Genomic DNA, 17,202 nt, shown 5'->3' on the forward strand with positions numbered 1-17,202 from the left:
TTTCTGGGAGTTAAGCCATAAAGCCAGAAATGTTGATGGCAGTCTGATAGAATTGCTTTAACAGTCCAGTCACGGCTACAGTCACATTAGTGGTGTATGATGTTGCAGTCTGACATGATTTGAGTTGCTGGTGTTAATGTGGAGGATCTTTACTATAATTTGTCCAATTTATACATATTTAATAGATATTTTGTTTTTATTGTCAATACATTTTCTGACAGTCTACAAAGATAACATTTGCTTAAACTTGTAGTTACTGTTCTTTTTTTCTACCCATCCTGAGGTAGAAAACCTCTAGAGGTTGCACCAGCTCCAGTGGTGTTCCACCCAATTAAGATTTCAAACCTTCAAAAAGAAGATCGAGCCCCTGCAAGGATCCCGAGCCATCTAGAGACGTACCAGCTCCAGTTGGATTCCACTTCATGATGATTTCTAACATTGAGGATAAACAACCTCTTAATATCAATACTCTAAAGAAGATCCTGTTACACATGCCGTTTCTCCATCATTGAACATGTAAAGACTCTGGCATGGAGGGTTGGTGTTGAATCTCCAATGAGCTCAGATGTTGAGTTGCTCAGGAGCTCCTGGTTCCACAACTCCACCTGACTGTAAAGACTGCAGAATAGTCATTACTCTCAATTACAAACTCTGGTGCTAAGATGTTTCTAATTTTCCGGCGTTTGTAACGATTCAGAATCATTAAAATGTTCATAATCAAGGTTTCTTCCTCATACCATCTCCTTGCCAGTCACCCCAGGAATATAAATATGACTTTATTCTATAATACTACATTCTATTAAGCTGTTTTGAGACACTGTCCATTGTTAAAACGCTATAGAAATAAATAGAATTGAATTTAAATAATTTCAACAGAATCAAAAAATACACACAGTGTGCTTTTTGTTAGCTTCAGGTGTGACTGAACTGGATTTGGGAGGGATCAATGGCATAGCAAGAAGTGGATTATTCTCCAAAAACATGATTACCCCGAGGTGGTATTTCTCAATTTTTTGACTGATACTCTTTTCTGAGTAGAATAAAACCTTCAATTTTGGAGGTCTGCTACTTTTTTTTGTGGTTATCATAACAGCAAATGTGGAACGAGATGCTCATAAAGCGAATACAGATATTATGATTGGGTGTCCACAAACTTTTGAGTGCATTTCCTCAATGGTCTTAACAGAGTTGTGAAAGATGAAATGATCACAAAATATCCAAGTGGATGAAAAAACAAAATATAGCCTATTTATTCACTTTTATCCGATTACACAGTTTTTATTAAATATATAGTAAGAATACACAGTTTAATAAATAAAATAAAAAAATCAAATAAATTCAAGTTTACGTCGGGTAAAGAAAAGTAAGAGCAGTGGCATGGCACGATAAGACACACAGTACATCAGCGTTCTATATAAAACATTCAACACCGGCAGCCAATGTTAAAATGGAATTATTTAGAAGTTTGGGAAAAGGGGATTCATTCTACAGAGATCTGACAAGCAGCAATAAGACGTCTTAGGTAAACATTTGAACATAAAACACATGATGCCACCATGACACGTTAGAAAAAAAAACTAAACTCCTGAGAAGGGAGCATTCACTATTTAAATGCTAGTTATGTGCTCATGTTGTTTGGTTCAGTACGACGATGTGCAATGACGTCCGTTTCAGGCAGGAATTGCTTCAGACAGCTAACAGTATTGTATTTGCCATGAAAATCAGTGCCATAAGGGATACATTAGTAAACTTTCAACCTTTTCAATTGCCTTAGTTAGTTGATATATACATATACGGTATAAATTAAAACAAACAACCAAAAAAAAAAATCAAAAGCCAATGTCTAAATGAGCTTGGAATACTGTTACCAAAAGCATCACAGCACCAAGATCATGGTTAGATGGTTAATCGAGCATCACATTGAATGCTATCTCACATTCTCTCTCAAAAAAACTTTCCATTGCTTTTTTGGGAAACGGCCCTGATCTATATAAAGACCTGAACCTCACTGGGTTTATTATGGATAAAGATCTGACCGCTGAAGTAAAATCCTAAAGTTAAAAACTAATTTAAAAGACAGCTAAAAAAAATTAAATATTGCAATAAATAAACAAACAAACAAACTCAAACCCTCCACACATGGACCTTCTCGGCCACCACGCACCAGTTTGCGTGATCCAAGTAGGCCTGCAGGATATGAAGTTCCTCGACATGTTCCTCGATCAGCCGCGTCAGTTCCCCCTCTCTAAAGACGTGGTAATAGCGCAGGCACGACTCGTTCAGCTTGTCTTTACTCCACTCTTCCTGGTGATGAAGGGACACTGCGCTTTCCTGTCCGATATCTTCTCCATCGTCCTCTCCGAGTCGTCCGCTACCCGAGCGCTCCCGCTGTCTGGACACCAAGTCTGGTAACGGCACCGACGAACAATCCTGCACCAGCGTGACTGAAACCGCCGCATTTCCATTACTGCACTTGGTTTTATGCATCGGCTCGTGCGGCTCCGAGATGAACACGTCCTCTTCTAGGCTGTTCCTGGAGGAAGGGTTAGTGAAAAAGCTGGACACTTGTCTGATCAGGGCTCGTCCTTTTGTGCTTCTCGTTTGGGTTCTCGCCTCGGGTTCATCAGCGGGGCTGCAGAAAGAGGTAGAGCGAGACACGGTCAGGCTGCTTAAATCCAACACAGAGTCCAGAGATCTGGAGAAAAACCAAAGCTTCTGCTTCCTCTGCTGTGCTGGACTCCCTGGATCTTCTTCATCCACCATTATTGATGTGCTTCTCAAGTTCCTGTGCATGTCGTCAGACTCTGGGGCATCGCTGGTGCTCTGGGTTCCGTTGCCGCGCTGCCGAGGTCTGAGATGTCCTCTTGAGGCAGAGGATAAAGGAGGGTTGGGGTTCCAGGGCACGAAGATGTCCTGCTTTTCAAACTTGCGCCTTTTCTGCTCCATGGCCCACACGTAGATCATGACTCGACCTCCGACTCGCAACGTGCGCGCCATTTCTTTTATAGCCCGGATGCGCCGCTCTTTGGTTGACATGTGGTGGATGACTGAAAAGAAAACAACGCTTTGATAATGAAAAGTTTTCCACGCATCACGCACAGTGCAAATGTTTTCAACAAGGGTTATAATAATTTCTACAAAATACTGCCATAACACTTAGGCAAAGAATATGGCACAACATGAGGGATGCCGTCGACCAAAAAGGAAAAAATAAACAGACAAAGTAACAACAAAGAAAGCAAGATGGTAGATGGTATGGTAGAAGCTCAGATGGTAGAAGCTGTTCACAGTACAATCCAAGCTGGGATACTCTACAATATAGGGTCCTGCTTTGAAGTAGACGAAGATGCCTTTATCTGTCACATATACATAACATTTGGCCTTCAGAACACCTTAAAAAACACCCCACCGTGCTTCCCCAAAGTGAAGCAAGGTGGTGTGTGCTTTATGTTGAGATAGTTAGACTAGAGTGATAGTAGTAGAGGTCAACCGATTAATCGATAGTTGATTGCTGGGATTATCGGCTATTGGCAAAAATCCATACCGATAGTTTTTCCGGCTTACAATCTACTGTCATTACGAGAGCGACCTCTAGAGGCGATTCAATGACATCGCGTGCTGTTTGTTTTTATATGCGAGACTGTGCACTGCATGGAGAGTGCTACATTTTATGTATGATTATTTATTTATTTATTATATAATAATATCAATTAAGTTATATATTCTTATTTACTTTATTTTACACATTTTCATCATTCGGTGCTTTGTTTTTTGGCTTGTTTTTATTATAAATTTCAGTACTAATTTACATATTATGTTTGTTTTTTATCCAGTATCCATTTTAAAAAACGTTAAGTTGATTAATTGGCTATCGGTTTTTTTATCGGTATTTTTTTTTTGTCATAATAGATTTATTGATGCTCTGCATAATGTTAAAAATGTAGGATATAAGGATACTTATAACCAAACTCAGATTGATTCTAGTGCCAGATTAGATTTGATCATTCCTTGGTTTTTATGATGTTCAAGTAAGCTGTTTTATAATGTCTGAGACCCTCTGGAAACAGGTGTTTATTTTGAGATCACACTTTTTTACGGCCCTATTAGACCCTAGAAACTGGTTGCACCAGAACTAATTTACAGGTTTCGCAACAATGGGCTTGAATAAATATGTTCAACGTGGAAATAATTTGGTAAACTATACAATTTTAGCAGGTTGTTTTACTGTTTACTGCTCATTATATTAACTGTTTTGATACCTGGAACATTTTCATTTATTACTTTTCAAAAACAAAGGTACATTTTCTTTAAAAGTGCTGAATCTGCTCTTTACAGAATCAAAATCAAGTCATTAATGCGCTTCAATTCCTGCTCGTTCTAATGTCAGATAGATAATAGATATTGTGTGCAATATAATACATGTAATACGACTGTTTAAAGTACTGTCCCCTTTCAATTATTTCAAATCCACCTCTGACAAAAACACAGAGAAGAAAATAGAAGTACACACACACACACACACACACACACACACACACACACACACACACACCAACATTCAATTAGCAAAATGACCCTCTGCACTCAGGAGCGGTCGCATTAATCGCCTCCCTGAGGATGTTTGAAGGTTGCCAGGTGACCCGTACACACGGAAAAACCTTCTGTAACCAAGTAACGGAGCTTGTTTTGAACACTTCATCCTGGTTTAAAAAAAAAGTAGTATGATGTGCTGAGACATTACTATTACAATTAATGACAGGGTCTGTGAGCAGATGGCGAGGAAGCTGTGTGGGGCGATTACATAAACTCATGAAGTTGAACAGTGAGCAACTTTGTAAAAGCTGAAATTACCTCAAGCGTCTGGTTTACAATATAATAACCACTCAATATGAAGCTTGTGATTTATTGAACATAAAGGTTTACATTTCCAGGCCAAAGAATGAACCAAATAGAAAACTAATATATGTATGGTTGTATGGATCTGAAAAACAAAAACCCTGGAACACAAAAACCCAAACCACTTTCTGAAACTCCAAACCTAAGATGAAAATCCAACAATACAGTCTGAAAACCCAAGTTTCAGAAACCTAAATACCACTCTGAAACTTCAAACACCACCCAGAACCCCAATGCCAAAAAACAACCTGTGCCGTAATCCCAAACACCAATCTGAACCTCTGATCCCAAACACCAATCTGAACCTCTGATCCCAAACACCAATCTGAACCTCTGATCCCAAACACCAATCTAAACCTCTGATCTTAAATACCAACCTGAAACCCTAAATAACAAACACCAATTTAAACCTCCGATCCCAAAACTAATCTGAAACCCCAATCCCAAATACCAACCTGAACCACTGATTCCAAACACCAACATGAAACACAATCCCAAACACCAATCTGAACCTCTGATCCCAAACACCAATCTAAACCTCTGATCTTAAATACCAACCTGAAACCCTAAATAACAAACACCAATTTAAACCTCAGATCCCAAAACTAATCTGAAACCCCAATCCCAAATACCAACCTGAACCACTGATTCCAAACACCAACATGAAACACAATCCCAAACACCAATCTGAACCTCAGATCCCAAACACCAATCTGAACCTCTGATCTCAAACACCAACCTTCAGTCTAAACCAACTAAACCTACATCCCAGTCTGAAATCTAGACCTCCAAGCCCAGGACCAAATTCCATATGCCATTTCATGACCCTAGACATCAGCACAAAAGATCCTGTTTACATGAGTACATTTGATACAAAAATAAGTTATAATTATGTAGCACATTCACTAAATCTAACACAAAACCACAATCTGACTCCAGTCTTGAAAAGGCCAAACCCCAGTGCAAAACCCCAATATGCCAATACCTTTAACTGAAACCCCAAACCAAGTTCTGAAACCCCAAATCCAATTTGAAAATCCAACACTATCTTGTGAAACCCATGATTCTGAAACTAATCTGAACCCCACCCTGAAACACAATCCCAAACACTAATCTGAAACCCCAACCACCACTCTGAAACCCCAATCCCAAACACCACCCAAAAACTTCAATCCCAACCATTATACTAAAACTACAATCCCAACCACCACCCTAAAACCCCAATCTCCATCCAGAATCCCCAATCTCAACCACCACCCTAAACCTCCAATCTCAACCACCACCCTAAAACCCCACTCCTAAACACCACTAAATCCCCAATCTCCACCACCCAAAACCCCAGTCTCAACCACCACCCTAAAACCCCAATCTCAACCACCACCCTAAACCTCCAATCTCAACCACCACCCTAAAACTCCAATCTCAACCACCACCCAAAACCCCAATCCCAACCACCACCCTAAAACCCTAATCCTAAACACCACCAAGAATCCCCAATCTTTACCACCCAAAACCCCAATCTCAAACACCACTCCAAACCCCGATCTCAAACACCACCCTAAAACTCTAATCCCAACCACCACCCAGAAGTCCTAATCCCAAACAACACCCAGACACCCCAAGCCTACTCTAAAACCCTAAACAACTTCAGAAAACCCAAATTCCATTTGGACACCCCAATCCCAAACACTGCTATTAAAACCAAAATTCCAAACATCACTCTAATAACCTAAACCAAAATTTCAATCCACACTATATACCTTCATTCTTTCCCACAATCAGAAACCCAAAGTCCACCTGGATCTTAAAACCCCAACAAAATTTCAAATCTGTAATAGAGACACTGGCAGCTTTAGTTTTGGTGCCTTAATGAAAACTATTTGATATTTGAACAACCAGAGAACAAAGTGAATCTGGCCGGAATATGAATCTGGTGTTACCTGCGATGGAGAGTACGGCATCGAAGCAGCCATCTCTGTAGGGCAACCGCAGGCCGTCACACAGCTGAACCTCATGACCTCGACTCCAGGCCGAATCCACCAACGGGCGGCAAACGTCGCAGCCCATTTTGAAAATGTTTCCGTTGATGTGCAGGTATTTCCCATTGCCACATCCTGTCGCAATAATGTTGTGCTTTACAATAATGCGCCAACAACCTTACAAGAACGAGTAACAGTGTACGAGCATAGCGAAAAGCGCTTAGTCCTTTAAACGACTCAATCATTTAGTCAGGCAGGTTACGTTCTGATGCGCTCGTTGGGTTTTATACGCTGACAAATTGCATTTCATTTCCAACAAATGTCAAACCAGAGGAGAATCTTGAGCTCATTAAGTGAACAGCGGGATGTTTCTCAAACCGAACGAACAATCGCTGTTCTCCAAATGAGCTCGTGGTCTGAAAAAAGCTCATCTTAAAAATAACCATTAAAAAAACCCAAACATTTTCACCACTTAACATCAAGATTTGAGAAGCGATAAAGGTCATAGCAAGGACATATCGAATCCAGAAAAGCCTGAATGCTCATCTTTTGCTGGTAGTAAGAAGACATAACAGTGTGTCCTCACCCACATCGGCGACAATGCTGCCCGGCTCCTGCTCCAACAGGAACTGCTTGACTCTCGGCCAAGCCTTGTAGCGGCTGTCGTTAAAGAACGGTGCGATCCTCTCGTACACGCTGTGAACATGGTCTCTCTCCAGCTGGCTGGCAGCCTCGTCCATGCTGCTCACAAATTAGCCATGCACTGCATCTTCAGCGCTTTGAGAACGAGAGCAGGAGAAACAGAGAGCGAGAGAGAGGAAGAGAGAGAGAGAGAGAGAGAGAGTGCAGGAGAGAAAGAAACAGTTCCTTATCTATCCCTGTGAGAAGTGAGGCAGAACTGACAAACAGCACCATCAGTCTGGCTGCAAAATCAGCACAACAAAATCTTAAAGTGCCGAGGGACACAAGTGGGGGGGCTAGCGTAATAAACCCAGCTCACTGATCTGATCCATCGAATACCTGTCCAGGTGGGTGTTCACTAATATACTACTCAACACGCTCGATTGATTGACATCCAAGACTTACTTTCTATATAATAAAAGTAAAGCGCATCTACTAATAATGATACAAATTTAAGTTTTTTGCCAACATGTTAAAAAAACGATGCATCGCGATACAAACGCCAATGTTTTATGCAGATGCACCAATAAATCTTATTATTTCTAACATAGAGGTTGTTTAGATTTTGTATAGAATATAAAATGCCTATTACATATTAGAAATTAACAATCTAATGCAGTGGTCTTCAACGTTTTTTTTTAGGTCAAGGACCCCTTATGTGATAGAGGCATGGGGCACTGCACCCCCTAATACAAAACGTGTCGAGCATAGCCACTGATATGCATAGAAACCAATCCTATTACGCTAGTTTTATTATGTTAAGCCAATTGGAACTATGTTGTTGTACCTGCGTCGTTGTCTGCATATTTTCATAGATTTTTTCAAATCTTTCAAAAAGATTCATGCATCATCACAAACATATATTTCGCAATTCAGAGTTATTATTCTTATTATTAAGTTATTCACAGTTTTATCAATTTTCTAAACATTAACTTAACATTTTTGACAATTTTACTGTTCAATCAGACATTTACATGAACTTCAGCCTGAATTCTAATAGAATTCTAATGCAATATTTTTTACATTGAACATTTTATATTAGATTTTTTAAATTAGATATTTTATATTTGATTTTTTTTATTAAACATTTTATATTTGATTTTTTAAATCAGACATTTTATATTAGATTTTTTAAATTAAACATTTTATATTAGATTTTTTAAATTAGATATTTTATATTTGATTTTTTAATTAAACATTTTATATTTGATTTTTTAATTAAACATTTTATATTAGATTTTTAAATCAGACATTTTATATTAGATTTTTAAATTAAACATTTTATATTAGATTTTTAAATCAGACATTTTAAATTAGATTTTTTAAATCAGACATTTTAAATTAGATTTTTTAAATTAAACATTTTATATTTGATTTTTTAAATTAGATATTTTATATTAGATTTTTTAATTAAACATTTTATATTTGATTTTTTTATTAAACATTTTATATTTGATTTTTTTATTAAACATTTTATATTTGATTTTTTAAATTAAACATTTCATATTAGATTTTTTAAATTAGATATTTTATATTTAATTTTTTTAATTAAACATTTTATATTAGATTTTTTAAATCAGACATTTTATATTAGATTTTTTTTAAATAAACATTTTAAATTCGATTTTTAAAAATAAATATTTTATACTAGATTTTTTTAATTAAACTTTTTATATTTGATTTTTTTATTAAACATTTTATATTAGATTTTTTAAATTAGATATTTTATATTTTTATTTTTTTAATTAAACATTTTATTTTTTATTTTTTTAATCAGTCATTTTATATTTTATTTTTTAAATCAGACATTTTATATTTGATTTTTTAATTAAACATTGTATATTCGATTTTTTTAAATAAACATTTTATATTCGATTTTTTTATTAAACATTTAATATTTGATTTTTTTAATCAGACATTTTATATTTGATTTTTTTAATTAAACATTTTATATTTGATTTTTTTAATTAAACATTTTATATTTGATTTTTTTAATTAAACATTTTATATTTGATTTTTTAAATGACATTTTATATTTGATTTTTTAATTAAACATTTTATATTAGATTTTTTAAATAAACATTTTATATTCGATTTTTTAAATCAGACATTTTATATTCGATTTTTTAAATCAGACATTTTATATTTGATTTTTTAAATTAAACATTTTATATTTGATTTTTTAAATTAAACATTTTATATTCGATTTTTAATTTAGACATTTTATATTTGATTTTTTTAATTAAACATTTTATATTTGATTTTTTAAATCAGACATTTTATATTAGATTTTTTTTTTTTTTAACAAATATTATTTGTGATTCAACATTAATTAGCAGACCCCTTGCAGAATATATTATATATATCATATTATATTATCATATACAAACAAATATTCTTTTTTTTGGCATAATCTGATGCATGCAAATTAATACAGATCTAAAATATGTAAATTTATGACTGATTTAATTGTTAATGTATTTTTGTTGCACAAAAGCTTTCACACAGCACAAGGACGTTTTTACCATAAATGTATGCAATATTTATGTAATTTACTCAAATTGTACTCAAAAAGATGGACATTTTTTTACATTGATTGTGTGCAGGAATTTTTTTTAAAGATGTGCGTTATGCACAGTGCATTTAGGGGCGTGGCCTCAGTGGCACTGAAGTAATTGTGTGAATGTGATTGAAATTGCATTGATTGTTTTCCTTTTTTTTTTTTTCAACTACACTCAAGTTCCCTATTATAGGCTAACCTGCAATTTTGTACATTTCCATCTTATTCTCATTCATTCCCATTTATTCTAGTTAATTCCCATGAGAAGTTTCCAATATTGAAAATTCCTAGTATTTTGCAACCCTAGCTCTAACTTTCGTGCGCCATCATTACAATCTCGTTATCGCTTGTTTGGATCGTCTTATGTCTTTGCCTGTCAAGATTCACGCACGGTTGTCTTCCCTCAAGCCTGCACATCTCCAACTCATCTCTGCACCCTGTTTTATCTCCCAGCCTCTTGTTCTCCTTCGGTTTCACGGTGCACCCTGACGAGAGGGTTGTGGCGCCGTTATCTTTATGTGGCAGCCTTGGGGGAAAACGCACTCTATAAATAAAGCGCCATTTTTATTATAATCAGTCATATAAAACCCCCGTAGGCTGGCGATTACTTCTATAAGCTTGACGCCTCGGAAAGAACACCACCTATGACAGTCGGGTTCGGGCGCAGGAAAGCGTTCCCCTCAGCGGTCATCCTTCATGCTGTCCATATGTCGAGTGATATTAAAGCAACAATCTTGGTTCCAATGATCTCTCAGATGGTGTGTCTTCAAGAAAAAAAAACACCACCACAAAAAGATGAGCTCATTCATCAGACGTGATGATGCATTTTTTTCTGGAGCCGTCACCTGGATTTGTGATGCATGTCATATATAGATGTGCAAATGCAGTCTATTCTGAGGCGGCGCAGGTCGCGTGGGTGGCAGCGTTAGACTCTGTAGCGGTCGCTCATTACAGCCAATATCTGGCTGCGATCACCAAAAAATTCTACAGCGAATGATTAGATTTTTTCAGAGCACAGCTGATGCCTTATTATCTTAGCAAACAGATTCAATTCTTTTGCTCCCACATTAGCAGATGAAGAATGGGTAAGGAGAGATCTAATTAAACCCACACGCTTATATTCACTCAGTCATATCATTGTTAGGAAACACCAGGGATTGTTTTCTTTTGTCCGAATTAATTTTATTAGGGATAATATACTCTGAGAGATGCTGGTAGGAGAAAATACAGTAATCTCTGCGATAAACCCTAAAAATGCTATTTTATGTTTACGGTACTGTACGGTATTCACATTTTTCTTCATTTTATACTGAATAATTATATTTTTATTAATACATTTTATTATAAAACTCCATAAAAACAATTCCCTATAAGTTTTTTGGTCTACAGCGCTCTCTGCGAGAGAGCGGGAAAATCAGCCAAACTAATTAGTTATTTGACAAACGCAATTCTCTTGGATTAAGGTTATATTTTATGAAAGAAAAAAAAAAATCAGACTTGCTTTCTAATAATGTATTGAACAATGAGGAACTAATTTCTTTCGATGATGAGTGAGCCATCCACAGTGAAATTTAATACCACAAAATGCAATTTTATGTTTACGGTACTGTACTGTATTAACATTTGACTTCATTTTATGATTAATAATTATATTTGTATTGTAACTAAATTTCATTATTTCAACATAAAACTCCATGAAAACAATTCCCTATAAGTTTTTTGGTCTACGGTGCTCTCCGCCGAGAAAATCAGCCAAACTAATTAGTTATGTGGCGAACGCAATTCCTCGATAAACCATCCGGGGGCGCGAGATTCAACCGCGGTAAAAAGCGGGGGATTACTGTATAGTAGGGATATGCTGGTTGAAGTGGTCTGACATGAAGCAGTTTTACTATTACCATGCTGAATTTTTTTTTTTTCTACAGCACATCCTGAAAAGTTTTATGACTTTCATAATGTACAACAGCAAACTGCTTATATTTACCGTACCTTGTTTAAAATGCATACATTCTATGGACAAAGTATTGGGACAAATGACTTTTCCAGCCATTTGTGGTTCTTCATTACATTTTCCTTTTCCTGAACTAGGAGACCCAAACCTGCTCCAGCACGACATTGATCCTGTGCACAAAGCCAGCTCCATGAAGATATGCTTTACATGGGAAGATCTTGTGGGAGCTCTGACCTCAACCCTATAGAACTGAATGAATGTGAACGCTAAATGCACCTCAGGCCTCCTCACCTCATCTACCTCAGTACCTGACTTTATTTACACCACTGTAGCTGAATGAATCTCCACAAAACTACTCTAAAATCCACTGCAGCATCTTCCCAGAAGAGTCCTCTAGCACTGCTTGATTGGTACCACCTTCTCTCAGGGTAAGATGTAAGTATACTTACAAGGCTCTTCTCTGTTCTGACACAGAGGTGGTGGAATGAGCTTTCCCTAGATGTCCAAACAGCGGAGTCCCTGAAGACCTACTTGTTCCTAAAACACTTCAACTAGCACTTTTCAAGATTGCTTTGTTTAAAATAAATAAATGATTAAATAAATAAAAACTCAACAGAGTTGTAGGCTGATTTATCTTAAGTTCTAGCAAACCAGTGTAGATTTATTCATTGACAGAGACTCAAAGTACTTTGTACGTCACTCTGGACACGGACGTCTGTTAAATGCCATAAATGTAAATGTAACAGCAAAAGGGGAACTAAACGTGGAATGAGAAGTAAAGATTTCTTGGATTTAGGTTAGATTTTATTTAAAATAAATAAATAAAAAAAAGGTGTAGGAATTGCTTTCTAATAATGTATTAAACAATGAAGAACTGATTTTTGAGTGCGTCATCCACAGTAAAATATAATGTACATTAATCCCCCGTCTATCGCGGTAGTAACGTTAAACAGACGCCACCACAGACGCCACCACAAAAAATGCTATTTTATGTTTACGGTACTGTACTGTATTAACATTTGACGTCATTTTACAATTAAATCAATATATTTTTTATTAATAAATGTAATTATTTCAACATAAAACTCCATAAAAACAATTCCCTATAAGGTTTTTGGTCAAATTAATTAAGTGCGAACGCAATTCCACGATAAACCATGGGGGGCGCCAGAATCCAACCGCCGTAAAGCGGGGAATTACTGTATATTTAAATTCTAATAACATCAGGAATGTACACATTTATGCAAACTGAATTACGATTTATCTGTGCCAAAAAAAAAATCTATTGAAATGTATAATATAAAATGATGTTATATAATATAATATTTATAGAATACAAAATAAGCTATTCTTATTCCGCCTTAAAGGTGGAAAAGCTGATATTTGCAATATTTCTTTCTTAGTAATAAAACACACCTGGAAAAATCTCAGCTGTATTGACTGATTGTTTGTTTATTTATTAATTAATTAATTACATAGCTTCATAGAGTCCAGCGCTACCCGATTGTTCTCCTGTGAGCAAAAAAAGACGGTAGTCAATGCCAAATTAAACACTTGAACAAACTGGAACTTGGATTAGATTTATGGATTTCACACGCACCAGACTTAAAACCTTGAAGTAACATGTTAAACACTATTACCATCAAATCACTAATTGAGGGAATTTTATTTGGGAGGATGATGTTCATTCTTTAGGACATTTCCAGGGTTTTATAATGTTGCCAAATGCACTTTTAAAGCTAAATGTACGAAGGAAAAAAAAGTCTGTATATAGATGCCTTGCGTCTGAAAATGTATTATAAAGATTATTCCAGATCTCACATTTGAGAATAATTTGGCTCGAACAATTGCTCTCATGGTCTCAGCTCTGGAAAAAAAAAACCCTCCTGTGTACAAACTCCATTACATCCCAGTCAGAGTTGCTCTATTTTGGCACAGTGTCTGTATGATGGTGTGAATTGTGCTGTTTACACTGAAATGACACTGACTCATCTTCATTAAAAGAACAAACACTGCCTTGGTCTCACACTTCTATAAAAACATCTCATTGTTAGGTGTCAGTTGTGCAGCGCATGTGGAGCTGATCTGGAGTATTTGTGTTGCACTAAAGCTCTATTTGAATTGGATTCTTTGTGCACGTGGAGGAGGGGTAATGCCATTATAACCAGAGAACCAGGTTGGCACAGGTTGCATTATATCCTGTGGTGGGAAAAAAAAAGATTTAGAACTTTACAGTTAAAAACAAACCAGGAAATGTCTGCTTTTGACTATTGTTGCAGAGAAAATGGAATAAAACCACGTTTAAACCTGGAGAACAAGAAAATAAGGGCGTCTTCCAAATGCCATGAATGAAAAGCAAATTTCAGAGGGCCAAGCACCGATACATTCACACGCGTACTATAACTTGTCAAGCAATCATAGTAACGCAAAGACACAACTTCAGGCAAAAGAGTGAATTGAAGATCATTTTGCTTATAGGGGTGTTAAGGAAATATCGACACAGGCGAGTATTGCGATATTTTGTTTGCCGATACTGTATCGATTCTCAAAAACACAATATCGCTATTTAAAAAAAAAGACGCTAGATTGTTGTTTCGTTTTGAGGTTATATCCCGAAAGCTAGGTAGAAAGCTTGTTCAAGTAAAAATAAAATTTAATTCTACTGCATCCGAAGACGTCTTGTACATCTGTCTGCCTCCAGCTTTGTGGAAACAGTTTGTGGGAAAAAAATATATGGCTGAGAAAGACTGAAAAACTCCAGTCTTTCCATCTATCCAACTATCCATCCATCAATCCATCCATTCATCTTACTATCCACCTGTCCATAATTTCTCTATCTAGCCATTATCTATCTATACATCCATCCATACTATCCATTCATTCCTCTTACTCCCCATCTTACTATTTATCCATATATCTATCTATCACCTATCTTACTATCCATCCATCCATCATTTATCTATCCATTATCTATCTTACTATCCATCCATGCATCAAACTACCCATCTATTTATACTACTATCCATCAATTTATTTATCTATTCATCATCTATTTAACTATCCATCCATTCATCCATTTATCTATCCATCACCTATCTTACTATCCATCCATCCATCCTACTACCATATTACTATACATCCATCATATGATTCATCTATTCATCTTACTATCCAACCATCATTTATCTATAAATCATCTCACACTATACATTCATCTTACTATCCATCCATTCATCTTACGATGCATTCATTTATCCTACTCTCCGTCTATCCACCCCACTATTTATCTTACTTTCCATCCATTCATCCTACTACCATACTTACTATCCATCCATTTCACTATACATCTATCTTACTATCCATCCATTCATCATGCTACCCATCTATTTATACTACTATCCAGCCATCCATCCATTTATCTATGCATCATTTATTTTACTATCCATCCATTCATCCATCCATCTATCCATCCATTCATCCATCTATGCATCAATCATCTCTCACTATACATTCATCTCTTCATCTCATTATCCATCCATTCATTTTACTATTCACCCATCCATCCATCCAACCATCTACCTTACTATGCATTCATTTATCCTACTATCCATCTATCTATCCATCAACTATCTATTCATCTATCCATCCATCCATCCATCCATCCATCCATCCAACCATCTACCTTACTATGCATTCATTTATCCTACTATCCATCTATCTATCTTACTATCTATCCATCTATCCATCATCTATCTTACTATCTATTCATCTATCCATCCATTCATCATCTACTTTACTATGCATTCATGTATCCTACTACCCATCTATCTATCATCTATCTAGCCATCCATCTATCCATCATCTATCTTACAATCTAGCCATCCATCTAGCCATCATCTATCTTACTATGCATTTATTTATCCTACTATCCATCTATCTATCTATCCATCTATCTATCTATCTATCTATCTATCTATCTATCTATCTATCTATCTAATTTCACTTACTTTCCATCCATTCCTCTCACTACCATTCTTACTATCCATCCATCATCTATTTCACTATACATCTATCTTACTATCCATCCATTCATTTGATGTAGTGCACTGGAGTATAAACACTTGCAGATGTTCAGCAGGCCCTGGAGGAGCAGAAGTTTCATGGATTTGAACTCACACACTGAACGTCTTCTTATATTTAACTACAGCAGTTCCTATAACAGTAAACCATACAGGGGCTTAAGAGGACACGTGATGCAGAACCTTTACTCTCATCTCTGTCTCACTCATTTCTCTGATGTTCTCGCTCAGTGGTGCACTATGGAGTGCACAGGATGCAGTTTTAGACATGCGAAGAGACTTCTCTAAACGCAGTTCTGCAGTAGAGATTTGAAGGTGTTCCTCTCGAGTAGGAACTCTGACGCAGAAAGTTCGCCTTCACCTGGGACTCGAGTTGTGACGTCACATTCAACCTAAAAACGCTGCAGCAGCGTTACGTACCTTCGTGTCCTTAGGTGACAGAGAGAGAGAGAGAGAGAGAGAGAGAGAGAGAGAGAGAGAGAGAGAGAAAGCGGGATAGACTCACATCCACATCTTCACCGCACAGAGTCACATCTCCATCCGGTGATGATCAGATTCGATCCTTTTAAGTGACGGCAAAAAACCGCAGCCACAAACGCGACACGTTCATGTTTCCCAAACCGTAACAGCACACGCCCCGCCCACTACACTCCGATTGGCTGGCAAATCAATCAATGAAAACGCTTAAAGAATCATTTATTTAAAAATAAACGAGTAAATTAACGCAAAAATCCGTTAAATAATAAATTAAATTACATTAAAAAAATGGCTTCAAAAAGCACTTTCTGGTTTTCTTACTTTTCTTCTCTTTTTATCGTTGTTACAGGCTTGTGAACGACGTCTAAACCAGCCAATCAGATAAGCGCAAACCCGCCAGCCTTCGGGAACTCAAAAACACAGGACCAATCGTGGCGTTCGGAAGGCGGGCCTTATTAGTGAACGGCAATAAAACGAGGGCGTCATATTTCACCGCTGCCATTGGCCAAGTGAAGTCACGTGAGTCCAAACGTGACTTGCACTTAATTAATATTTATATAAACTTCTTTTATAACGTTT

At 36.4% G+C, this 17,202-nt stretch overlaps 1 protein-coding gene across 1 annotated transcript; it reads right to left on the reverse strand.

Moving 5' to 3' along the window:
- Window positions 1–1,226: 1,226 nt before the first annotated feature.
- Window positions 1,227–16,943, reverse strand: trmt9b (tRNA methyltransferase 9B). Its single transcript, XM_046862487.1, has 4 exons — window positions 16,652–16,943; window positions 7,462–7,652; window positions 6,837–7,010; window positions 1,227–3,047 (listed from the first exon to the last, which is right to left on the reverse strand). Exons 2-4 carry the CDS (start codon window positions 7,613–7,615, stop codon window positions 2,125–2,127), a joined length of 1,251 nt encoding a protein of 416 aa, XP_046718443.1. The 5' UTR covers window positions 7,616–7,652; window positions 16,652–16,943; the 3' UTR covers window positions 1,227–2,124.
- Between the last annotated feature and the right edge of the window lie 259 nt (window positions 16,944–17,202).

This window comes from Silurus meridionalis, chromosome 12, assembly GCF_014805685.1.
Source record: "Silurus meridionalis isolate SWU-2019-XX chromosome 12, ASM1480568v1, whole genome shotgun sequence".
In the NCBI taxonomy this organism is placed as follows: domain Eukaryota; kingdom Metazoa; phylum Chordata; class Actinopteri; order Siluriformes; family Siluridae; genus Silurus; species Silurus meridionalis.

What these genes read in the sequence shown, in the direction of transcription:
- trmt9b (XM_046862487.1), bottom strand. Translation starts at nt 7,615, where the DNA reads ATGGACGAGGCTGCCAGCCAGCTGGAGAGAGACCATGTTCACAGCGTG. An exon ending in CAGCATTGTCGCCGATGTGG is followed by an intron (nt 7,011 to 7,461) that starts GTGAGGACACAC and finishes TTATTGCGACAG; the next exon opens with GATGTGGCAATGGGAAATAC. An exon ending in TGCCGTACTCTCCATCGCAG is followed by an intron (nt 3,048 to 6,836) that starts GTAACACCAGAT and finishes TTTTCTTTTCAG; the next exon opens with TCATCCACCACATGTCAACC.